The following is a 12,215-nucleotide window of genomic DNA, read 5'->3' on the forward strand; positions in this document are numbered from 1 at the left end:
TTCACATCCAGAAAATTTAAATGCCGACAACCTCTACCAGTGCACACAAGGCAGGCCGTGAGCCTATGATACTGACGGCGATGCCAACTAGCCCAGGGCAGGAGGCAGCGAGGAGTCCTGGGATCCTTATGGCAGGGCTCCCCAGGCCCCGGGATGTGGACCGGTGGCAGTCCGTGGCCTGTGAGGAACCGGCCGCGCGGCAGGAGGTGAGCGGCGGGGGAGCAGGCAAAGCTGCATCTGCTGCTCTCCGTTGCTCGCACTGCTGCCTGAACTGTCCCCCTGCCTGGCCCCCCCACTCTGCGGAAAAACTGTCTTCCACGAAACCGGTCCCTGGTGCCAAAAAGGTTGGGGACCGCTGCTTTATGGGATCAGAGATGTTCTGTGTGCCTGACTTTAAAATGCCCAAACCATAATGTTAACATCTTTTAAAATGATTTTGTCTACGGATAACATACTTATGTAAGAGGTAACACAAGAAGCTTTATGAACCTTATTGTACTTCTCTGCGTTACGTACTTACAAAACTTTCTGAAAGTCACTAATTAGCTTAAAAATGAAAAGTCTAGGAGAGAAGATGGGACTGGAGTGGAAAGGACAGGTCCATTTACCTGACTGGACATCCCTGAGTCACTGCGAAATTCCTAGGTCGTTCTTAGTTATTTTTCTGTAATAATTTCTGCAGATCACCCCACGGAATCTTTGATTTCTAAAGATACTTAGTGGCTTTTCTTTCTTTTTCTTTTTTTGGCCACGCTGCACGTCTTGGGGGATCTTAGTCCCCCGACCAGGGACTGAACCCGGCCACCGCAGTGACAGCGCGGAGTCCTAAGCACTGCGCCGCCAGGGAACTAACTCCCTAGAGAAACAGAGCGGCTTTTCATTCTATTCAAGCAGCATTAGACTTAAGACTGTGACGTCTATGTACAATTAAAGCCCAAAGTGTTTCACATAAAATTTCAAGTAAGTGTTCCTTTAAGTCAACCTTAGGTTTCCTGGGAATAGTAAATACTGTATTATCCAGGAATGATTATACCAGAGAACACAACATGTATCTTAACAGCTCAAGCAGAGTAAAAAACCCAGTAAACTTTTCAAATTAAAACAAACAAAGCTATTCATAAATTAAAAACAAAAACTGAGTCCACATGAGACTGTGACCACCCTGACACAGGACCCCAGCGCTGGAAGGAGTCATGGAGGCAAGAAGGGCCTTGTCGGGCAGAGCAGCCATCAGCGCTGAATTGAATGCTACTTCCTGTTCCCTGAAGATGACTCCTCCTCAAAGACAGCAGCTACACCTTATGTAAACATTCACGGGGGCCATACAAGCCTCTGAGCGCCGCAAACAAGGCCTGCACAGGCCAGCCAGGGACAGCCTGAGTGTGGTCCCCGGACTGCCAGGCTGGCCAGGAGGCGACGCCGCAGCACCTGCCAGGCTGGGGGCTTTCAGAACCCCGCGCTCTGAAGGGAGCCAAACAGGCACTGAATCCTTGGCACGTTGCCAGAGGCTTCATTTTTTTTAAATATGCAACAGATATTCACTGTAGACGAGAAATTCAGGGTTAAAAAGAGCCCACTGATCCCATTACCTGGAGATTGGTGCACACTGTTCTGACTCTTTTCCAGGCAAGAGTCGCTCGCTTTCATAAAAGGCCTTTTCTACCATGGATGTATTTCTGGGATTTTAGAGCTCCGGTCCAGCACCCTGATGACACTGGGATACGGTGACGGTGACAGGACAACGCGGCTGAGAGACGCGGGAAGCCAGCGAGAGGGCGAGGAGGCCCGCGGCCTGGGAGCACAAGCCCCCTCCTCCCCGAGGTGCCCGTCCCGCGCTGGGGGAAGCACACCCGCAGGCGGGCATCAGCGGCAGGGCCCCCACTCCTGCCCCTCCCGCCAGTGGGGCACAGGAGCAAATCACTGCCGCTCTCCCACTTCATCTAGGAACCCACTTCTGCCTGCTGCCGACACAACCCGCGACTGCTCCGAATGGAATGCCGCGTGCCCTGGGATTCTCTGTTTCTACTCTCTCCTGTTTCCAGTTCTTCTCAACTGGAAACGCTCACGCTCCCCCCGGCGGAGGCCCACCTGCTCCCGCGGCTGCTTTTCTTCGGCGCGCTCGTCCGCACCACAGGGCTCTTGGCTGCCTTACGACCAACTGCTGACATTTTATCTGTTCGAGATCTGGGGACTGCCACGGCACACAGTTTTGTCTCCCTCACTGAACCCCATCATAGACAGTCTGAGAAACCAGGGGATGAAAGCAGCTACCTGGAGACTATTTGGGAAGCTATCGCTAAGTCCTCTGCCAGAAGCAGAACATCTGGTCTCCGCTAATGGAATATCGGTAACAAAAGGCCAAGAGAAAAAGACTTGATGACAAAAAATGGTATTTAAAAAACTCTTGAGTGGCAGAATAAAATCTGTTCAGTCCCTCACTTAGGAACAAATGTGTTTCTTTAAAAAAAAAAAAGTACTGATATCAAGAGCAAAGAAATAAATAAATGTGAAGTACAGCCTACCAACTCGCCCGTTCACTCACACGACCACTTTCTAATAATCAACAGAACCGTCTTTTCTTCCTTCTTTACTACAGCTACCAAGATAAACATGACAGGCATTTAGTCCTCAGCTAAGTTAACTGCAAGGGAAGGAGGTATTCCTTCACAGGTCAATCTTCTAGAAAACAAGAAATCTTCCAGTCATTAGCTCCCAAGCCTAAAACACGAGCACTAAGGTGACAGGACTCCAAATGCCTTAAATCTCCCCAAAGCATCCAGCTCTGTTCCGAAGAAGCTGAGCTACGAGCCAGTATCCTGCGGGATGAGGCGTATGCCATCTGCCGGGATCCCGCGGCCCCGAGCCACGGTCCAGAAGCAAAGAGAGGACTCGCTCCGTTTCTGCTGGGATTGATTTCCTTCCTCTGCAACGCTCTCTGCTGTCACTGTCTCACTCTCATCTTTGACCTCAGTTTACAGAGAGGACTGGGGAAACGAGCTCAAGGGGGCTGCCTCCCCTGCGGGCCAGCTGGGACGAGGTCAGCACTGTGCCCACCCGGCTCGGGCCACGCGTGCGGGGCTACTCGGCTGGGACTTGATCTGCCCCGTCAAGGATCAAATTCTAGACCCCAAGCGGGATTTCTTAAATACCTGCTCTAGTAGTCGACTCCTGTGGCACACTTACTAACCTCAGAATCAGAGGCACAGGAGAAAGACATTCAGAAATACGCTGAATTCTATGGGGAACAGACACGCCTATGAGAGAAAGGTCATGTCATATGTGAATGACAACATGCGTTTTAAATTGGGACAGAAGCGCCACGGTCAAGCCGTCTTTCGTAACGAGACGGTTGTGTGAGGTGCTGATCAAATACCATACGAGTGGCATCATCCAGACAACAGACAGGGCCTCATTTCTCTGACACTGACACTCTGCACACCCGGCACCTCCTACAAAGGCTCACCGGGCTCCACTTCACCAACGCAGCCGCGCAGGCCGGTGCAGGGCCGGAGAGAGGCCCGGGCAGGAGGACTGCGGTGCCACTTCCCGTCAAAAGCAGTGCAGCTCCGAGCCTGTAGCTGGCGACGGGCAACGCGGAAGGTTTCAGGACACACAGCACAGCAAACCCCACGACTCAGCTTCCCCCGTGAGCGCACGACAGCGTCAACCAAGGGGAGGTGGAAAGACAGCATTTACAGCACCAGGTCCTTATTAACGGGGCCCAGTTCAAACGCCGCTGAGCAAGTGCCCGCACGCGGGGAGCCCGTCTAGAGCCCAGGCCACCGCGACGATGGTCAGGGACACCGGCTCCCACGACAGCTGCAGCCTCCACGCCCCACCGAGCACACGGGGAGCCCGTCTAGAGCCCAGGCCACCGCGACGATGGTCAGGGACGCCGGCTCCCACGACAGCTGCAGCCTCCACGCCCCACCGAGCACGTCCAGCACCAAGTGTGCCCGCCGCGCTCTCTCATGTAGCTTTCATGAAACCTGAAAGTCTCATCTTCACCAAATTTTGAAAATTCTCTAAAAAAGTGGACGCACTGGCTGTGTAAATTCAGCAGTTAAAAGAGCACCTCTGAGATAAATTGGGGCTTGATAAAAAGAAAATATTTCTGACAAGCGTATTTTGATTCTCCCATCGATAATGCCATAAACGTTAAACTATATTCAAACAGTACTTTTTCTGGAAAGCTAAAATATTTTTTTCACATTTATAAGTAAAGCATTCTCCCTGAAGCCAATCGTATCTCTGGTCAACTGACAGAACAAAAATCACCCACTGTAGTCAGAAAACCTTCGGACTCTGCGTTGTTCTCCAAGTCGTCAGTACATGTTAGAACTTGCCGCGCGTGACGGTGGAGCAGAGAACACCCTGCTCGTGCACTCTCAGCCGTGGTAACACAGAGTCAGAAGTTCAGCCTGAGCACCCGAGCTCCAGAGGAACCTGCCTAGCAGACACACACACACCAGCGCACGGAACTTCATCACACGCCGGGCAAGTAACCCAGCGACGTCTGCCACGTGCAGCCCACCACTCGAGCTTCCTCCTGAGAATTACAAGACAAATGGAGAAAACACAGTGGAAAACTACGTTTGACGCTACGTGAAACACCAACGCTCAGGAGCAGAGGGTGGGAGGGCTGGCGGCACAGCCATAACCCCTCCTGGTCTCTAGCAGCTGAGCGGGAAGATGTCAAGTGAAACGCCCCAGCAGAATCTAGGGCACAGAAGTGTCCTGGCATGACTCCAGAAGGGCAAAAGGCTCTGACGTTAAGTCCCCATAAGCGAACGGCAGTCACCTGAGTTCGGGTACGACACTCTCTACAGTTCAAAGACAGCAACACTCAAATCAGCTTTTGCTGTTGAGTTTCTACAGTTTTCCACTTCCAGGGAACCAAAGACCGAGTATTCCTACGGTGTCGTGAGCAATGACCGAACGGACAGCATTTCCCCCGGAACGCAATCAACACTATGCCACGCAAGAGAACTGTGACCTCTAAGAAGAGGAGCTAAGATGAGGCAGATTTCACAAAAGAAAAACCAACAGGCAACTTGAGGGGCTACAGGCAAACTGGCCTCTAGTGGAGAGGGTCCCCCTGGGCTCAAGGGTGGTCCTGGGGTCAGTGCCTGCAGGCCCCGGATTCCAGACCAGCGTTGGTTTCTCAAGGTGCCTGACAGTGGCCAGATGACCTTCCCCATCGTCAGATTTATCACAGAGCCCACCCAGCTTCCCGCGTCTCAAGGGCCAGTATTACCACCTTATCACCACCTTCCCCACTCTCAGGTTCGTGCTCACCCGAGACTACAAAACGTTCCATCTTATTTCCCACTTGTCAGTTCACTGGGACAGCCTCCGCCTATCCAGGTCATCTACTTAGCGCTCGTTTGGGATGTGGTCACCCGACACACAAATCGTCCTGGGTCAGAAAACGTCTCTGGACCCAGAGACACATGCACACGCTATGTGCCTCTGTGCCTCATCCTGGGGCATCACAACGCCCGAGCTCCTTTGCAGAAAACCATCCCTACTGTTATCGCTTATTTTCAGAAATCAGGACAACTCAGAATTAAAATTTAATAAGATTGCAAAACTGAGAGTCTGTTTAAGGTAAAAATACAAAATCTACCAGAGGAGGGAAAAAAAGGGCAACATGGTAAGTGACAACTTCCTGACTGATGGCTAGCGTGAGCCGCAAATGCCAAGTCCCCGTAGTGGCTGCAGTCACACGTGCGTCTGCCCCAGCGCCGGCACTGCTTAAGGAGCCTCGTGGACGTATACGTAGATGTATCTGTACAGCTAATGCTCGTAAAGGCCCCATGGGGTATGTACTACTATGACTCGCATCTCACAGATGAGAAAACTGAAGCACAGGAAAGCCAAGCTTCCCAACGCCCCAAAGCTGACTCGTGCAGGAGCCGCATTCAGATACGAAGGCTCCGTGGCTGCGCACGACTCAGCCACGACACATCCTCGCCAGAGAACTCTCTAGAGTGGACTAGGAGCCCACGTGTGAGGCCTCCCCGAATTCACAGGTGTTCTAAGTCCTCCGGGAAGCACAGTTTAATAAAGGCTTTGGGCTAAGCTTTCAGAAGATAGTATATCTACAGAGCTGGATATCACATTTAATCAATAAACATTAGTTAAGCATCAGGAACAACTGAAAACTGTTCAGTGAGATCGACAAAAAACAAAAACCTTACTTTTTTTGAAGTTTACGATTTTTTTCAGCCTGTCCTCCCAATTTGCTGAGTCCCAAGGCATCTTGAGATGAGTTTTCTGTCTCTGAAATAACAGCTACGAGGAAGCAGAGTGGTCGAAATATTGAGAGAAAATCAACACGGCCGAGTTAGGTGTTTCTGTAAACAGGTGGAGGAGTTTTTGTAGGGAGAGTGAGGAAAATTCTAAAGGTGAACTTTCCGACCAGACGGCCCATGCGCACACACGCACACACGCACACACGCACACGAAAACGCTCAAGAGGCAGGAAGGCTGACGCCTGGGAGACGCTGAGCTGCTCAAGGCAGGCAGACGTTACCCGTGCTCTCTGGGCCGTGTGTGGACCCACTGGGGAAACAGACCCGGGAGAACACCCAGCTCGTGTGAGAGGAAGCACGCGGTGGCGACGGGGCGGCGGAGGGGCGCGCAGAGGTGTGCGTGCAGCCCCCTGCCCACTCCGAACACTGAAGGGTCGGCTGGAAACCACCCACCTTGTCCCAGCGACTCCTTGCCCAGGGCCCCAGGCCGGCCCTTCTCTTTCTTGCCGAACAAGCGGCCGATAGAGGACTTGATGCCCTTCTTCTTGGGGGCTTTGTGCAGCGAGTCCTGGCTGCTGCTGCTACTGCTGGGGTTGCTCGCGGGGCCGTCCTGCGAGCCTGTCGAGCTTTGGGGACAGAAAGTGACCTTTAACGGGTGGCCTCGCGCAACCACACCCCCTACAACGCTCGCTCCCCACACCATGCGGCAGACGGGGCTCCTCGCGGACCGCGGCGCGCACAAGAGGTGCAGGCTCCCCACCACGGACAGCTGCTCCCGAGAGGCCGGGACTCTCTGACGTGAGCTCTCCTCCGAAGGGGGAGGGGCCCGACTCTAGACCACCCAGTGCAGAGGGTGCTCCGAGCCCCTCAAGGTAATGGCCCGGCAGGTGCAGACGCCCCCGGGGCCGGGGCAGGAGAGCGATGGTCACCGTGCAGGGGCGCTGGAGAGATGACCACACGTGCCCTGCATCGAGTGCTGCCTGGCTCCGGACAGGAGCTCAGCAGGTGGTGGTCTGAACAAGGCCAGCGTCACAGAACTGCAACTGACAGTCTCCTGAGAGGAGGCACTCGGGGAGCATGGAAAGATGGGGTGGGACACCTCACAGCTCGGAAAGGACAAGAACGCATCCGAGAGCCACGCAGTGTCCTACAGAGGAGTAACGCTCAGAAACAGCCCGCGCCGGGCGGAGGCTCCAGCCAGAATAGGAAGAAAGTTCCCAAAGGAGTTAATCTGTAGAATCTGCAGAAACGAGGTGTTTCTAAAATTGCTGATATCTCTTAACTCTTTCCTTGCCAAGCTGACTCTGTCCAAACAGAAGGCACCTCCTGCCGGATTTCACTACAGCGCCCAGAGCAGGGGTCGGCACCCTAAGTCTATCACTTCAACAAACACGCTGAACTGAGTGGTATTTCTTTAAAATCATCATTCTGACTTGTTTTTCAAGAGAAGACGAACAGATTTCCTGAAAGTGGAAGGAGGAGAGCAGGGCCCTTACTTGCGTGCGTCCCTGATGTCCTCGTGGCTGGCTGTGTGCAGCGCCCCTGTGTGCAGCCGGTCCAGCCGAAGGGATCGTGGGGACGAGGGGGGTGAGGTTTCACATTTGATGGTCGTCTTGTCGTCTCGTACCTCGTCTCGGGAAGCCGGCAGCTGAGGGATTGAGATAAGTGTAAAATTAGGTGACAACAGACTGTGACGGATAAAGGAAGTCACGGAGGCTCTACGTTATAACCAGAAACTTATCTGAAAACCTATTAGCTATGCTTTCTGCCAGTACAAAAAGGCTTGATCTAGCCTAATGCCATCTTAAAGGGCTGTCTTGTTCATGAGAAGCAAGGCTGTCAGCAGAGGGAGCCGGCCTGCACCCGCACGAGCGCGGAGACCTGGACAGCGGCCTCCCGTGGCCTGCCGTCCCTAGAATCCAGGCCACCCGGACAGGCCCGCAGGGGCAGCAGAGAGCTGAGCCCCGCCTGAAGCCACCACCATAAACCACGCATGGCATTAACCACCGCGATGAAGAGGACCCCGAGGAAGAGGACGGCTGTGTTTATCTCCTGATGCCATTCAACAGAAACACTAGCACGGGGAAGAAACCTCTCAGGCAAACCTGTCCAGACCTTTCTGTTTGAGAGGAAAAAAGAAATAGCTTGTTCTAGGTCTTCATCAAAAGACGATCTCTTCCAGACTCCCAGCTTTTTGGCTTATAATGGGATGTGAGTATGGGAAGCAGGGTGGTGGTTACGGTATGGGGAACAGGTTAACCCCTTCAGGGTCCAGGCAGATCTCCCTTATAAATTTGGGTTTAGTGGTTACGCCAGGTTAGATTTTACGAAACATGCACGGCAAGCATTTGTAGAAACAATGCGACTTGAGCAACCGACCTGTGCCTTTTTAATGGGATTCTGTAAAGAATAATACTGATCCACTGCAGCCCCACAGCGGCTTGGTGACAACAAAGTGACCCGGGGCAAAACACAGCTGAACTCATTTAAGCGACAGCTGGATAAACTGTGTCCTCTCCTGATTTCTAATTACAATCATCAGATAGCAAAAGGCTAGAAAGGCTAGAAATCATCAATGTGAAACTTAACAGGGATCGATCTCAAGTTCAAGTTCAAACAATCCTTTACAAAAATCAAACGGGTCAGGGAAGTGACACAGGCCTGAGTTGACTAGGGACTCCGTGGAGACAAACAGCTGCTTTGAAGCCCAGTAAACACGACAAGGCCCTTCCCAAGGGCCTCTTCCTAAGGAAGTCCTCCGGGCCCACCCAGCCTGGCACCTCCCCCGGGATGAGAGCCCGCCCCGCTGTGCCCACGTGACTAGGACGGGCAGCTGCACGCAAGCTGGGCAGGCGTCTCGGCATCCACGTGCGGCGTGGAGGAGGCGGCAGGTCCGCCGGTGCCTGGTTCTTGGCGCACACACGCCAAACCTAGAACAAGGCCCTCTCAGTAGCCAGCCAGCGAGCTCAAGCTACCACATGCAACAGACCAGGCCCCCCGGCCGGGACGTAATCAACAGGCCACTACCTTTATTGAGAAAGTCTTGCCACCAAGAAAACTACGAACGTATGCAGCAGAACTGTGTCTCACTGCCGACCTGTGGACTGTGCAGGGACGGCACAGCGCGGCCACCCCGAGGGGCACGGGTCTACCGCTGTCCTCACTTAACAGCAGGGCAAAGCCGGGCCCAGAGCGGGCGAGCGGCTCACCCAGGTCACAACCAATCGGTGACAGAGCCGGGACTTTAAACTGCCGCACTGCTGTGGCCTGGCAGAGGGGCGCTGGCGCGCTGGGCGGCTGGGCCGCAGCACGGCTGCGCGGTGAGTGCACGCCCAGGGGGTTGTGAGCCTGAGAGGGAGGGAGACATCGTGGTCAACAGATCTGGCCCTCAGCGCACCGTATTCCCTCCAAGAACAGGGGCTCAGTCCAGGGTTATCTGAGAGGAAGGAGCCCCGAGCGCTCTCCGTCAGGAATGCTGTGAAGGAGACAAGAGCTCCTGGTGGAAAAGCGGGCCAGACGGCGCCAGGGCTGAGGGTCCAGGTTCTGAAATCAGACAAATCCACACTGCGCTGCTGACTGACTGTGCGAGCCTGGGCACAGCACCTGGCCTCTCTAAGCCTCAGTGTCCACGTCTGTTGAATGGGGATAACAACAGCACCTGGACCTCACGTGGGTGTTTGTGGGATTAGGGAACAGACTCGTAAAGCATTCAGCACGACGCCTGGCACAAAGTGACAGCCTACCGAATGCTACTACCTGTGACTATTAAAATTGCTTTCCCCCAAATCTAGCATCTATGGCTCCGCTTCCATCATTTCTTTTTTTTTTTCTTTCTGTGGTACGCAGGCCTCTCACCATTGTGGCCTCTCCCGTTGCGGAGCACAGGCTCCGGACGCGCAGGCTCAGCGGCCCTGGCTCACGGGCCCAGCCGCTCCGTGGCATGTGGGATCTTCCCGGACCGGGGCACGAACCTGTGTCCCCTGCATCGGCAGGTGGACTCTCAACCACTGCGCCATCAGGGAAGCCTCCCATCATTTCTTTTTAAAAAACACTATGGGGAATTCCCTGGCGGTAGGGTGGTTAAGGACTCAGTGCTCTCACTGCCTGGGGCCCGAGTTCGATCCCTGGTTGGGGAACTAAGATCCCGCAAGCCTCGCAGCACAGCCAAAAATAAATAAGTAAATAAACAAATAAATAAAATTTAAAAATAACAAAAAATAAAAACCACTATGTCTACTGTAAATAAGCGTGCAACACTTAGAAGGCAAACAAGCGCGAGAAAGGCAAACTCTTACATTTGTCCCAGTGAACGACCTATTTCCAGCGGAACCATCAGCATATGTTAAGTGGAGGGTGAGTTTCAACACTTCCATTAAAACGTCAATTATTCACCAGTACTCAACCACATAGTGTTCATTCACGTAACACGACAGGGACTCTTCAATACTTCACAAAGAAACAAAGGCATGCTGAATTACTAAATATTTTACCTTTCTACGATGCTTCCTTAAATCACTAGGCTGACAGATGCATGCGAAGAAATGAAGAGAAACCAGATTTACTGCACACTTTGAATTTAAAAATTCAAGGACCAGTACAGGCAGACATATTAAAGGAAATGGCAGAACACATGTGAGTGAGGTAAGATTTAGAGAAAATGTAACTGGAGATAGAACATCTTTTTGACCACGAAAGTTAAATATAATAAGCTATTCAAGATTTCCTAGTGAAACAGTATAGATTTTCCTCAGGAAGATACAATTCTATTACAACATACTCCACTTCTTATAATACGGCATTCTGTATAACAAAGGGCCTTAACAGTTGTCTGTTCTAAGCCAAACTTCTCTATAACTTAGTTTTTCTTAATAAGAAACATGTTATACTTTAAAATAGCAATCTAACTGATGAGGAAGTAATTGCAATACCTATTTTAACACTGAACAAATCTAACCACCTATTGGACATTAACGTAAAATCCTTACCTAGAATTTGATTTAAAACTTCTCAAAATAAATTTATTGATTAAAGCAGGTACCCTGTGAAAATATGTAAGAATAAAAGCTAGCATAATAGCAGACAGTCTTTACATTTTATGATTCATAGAAGATAATTTAATTAAAAATAGTCTAGTAAAGACACTAACTGTGCATGTTTAATAAGCTGATGAGATTTACCGTCTTAAGTAATACAAGCACTGAAACCAGAAAGTACGTCGTGTCAGAGTCCATGAATTCTACACTTAGCGGGTCATTTCTTTATATAAGCAGCATCTCACTTATGAATTACACGTATGCTATACAGTGTGAGCAAAAACACTCTGGTCCATCTACATCATGCCTGTAGCCATACCTATTATGCAGTGATACACTAAATAAAACTTACCGCTATGGGGGAAAAACACTGTTTAATGAGAAACGAAGAAACCCCACTAATGAGCCACAAGCATAGACACACGCTGTGGAGCACAGCACTGCTGTGGAAGGGACTGATAACCGAGTGGGGAGGACGGGGAGCGGAGCTGGATGGTAAACTACAGACCCAGCGGTGGGGAGGCTGGGGTCTGGATTAACTGATAAAACAAAGGATGGTACAGGGAATCAACACCAATGACAGAAGCAGACACACCGTCAGCCAGGACAGAGAACCACATAACAACAAAGAAAAAAATACACAGAACTGTTTTTACAAATTCTCTGAAAGATACTAAGCATGAAACCACAAATGAAATCGTCAAAGAGTTTTAATTATCAGCTAATTAGCTAATGATGTAAATTACAGAAGCAGTATATGCCCAAATACCACGACATGGACTAGTCACCACTTCACGTGTCACTGAAATGATTCACAGTTGATTTACTTATACGCTAACAATGCAGCTAAAATGAAAATGGGTGGTAACAGAAAAAAGTTATAATACAAGTGCAGTTCAAAAGCAGAATATTGTAAATCCAACTT

The 12,215-nt window shown here is 51.2% G+C and overlaps 1 protein-coding gene across 12 annotated transcripts in view; it reads right to left on the minus strand.

Moving 5' to 3' along the window:
- Positions 1-12,215, minus strand: part of PPFIA1 (PTPRF interacting protein alpha 1) — a 100,528-nt gene that overhangs the window by 17,750 nt on the left and 70,563 nt on the right. For 10 of the 12 annotated variants that reach the window (XM_049713026.1, XM_049713031.1, XM_033402494.2 and 7 more), the window contains 4 exons: positions 10,748-10,777; positions 7,754-7,905; positions 6,711-6,883; positions 6,204-6,297 (listed from right to left, as the gene is read on the minus strand). In XM_049713026.1, coding sequence (XP_049568983.1) covers positions 6,204-6,297; positions 6,711-6,883; positions 7,754-7,905; positions 10,748-10,777 — 449 coding nt within the window. The remainder of the gene's footprint in view (positions 1-6,203; positions 6,298-6,710; positions 6,884-7,753; positions 7,906-10,747; positions 10,778-12,215) is intronic. The other 2 variants (XM_004278052.4, XM_049713027.1) reach the window with 1 other exon arrangement.

The sequence above is a fragment of the Orcinus orca genome, chromosome 8, assembly GCF_937001465.1.
Source record: "Orcinus orca chromosome 8, mOrcOrc1.1, whole genome shotgun sequence".
Classification (NCBI taxonomy): domain Eukaryota; kingdom Metazoa; phylum Chordata; class Mammalia; order Artiodactyla; family Delphinidae; genus Orcinus; species Orcinus orca.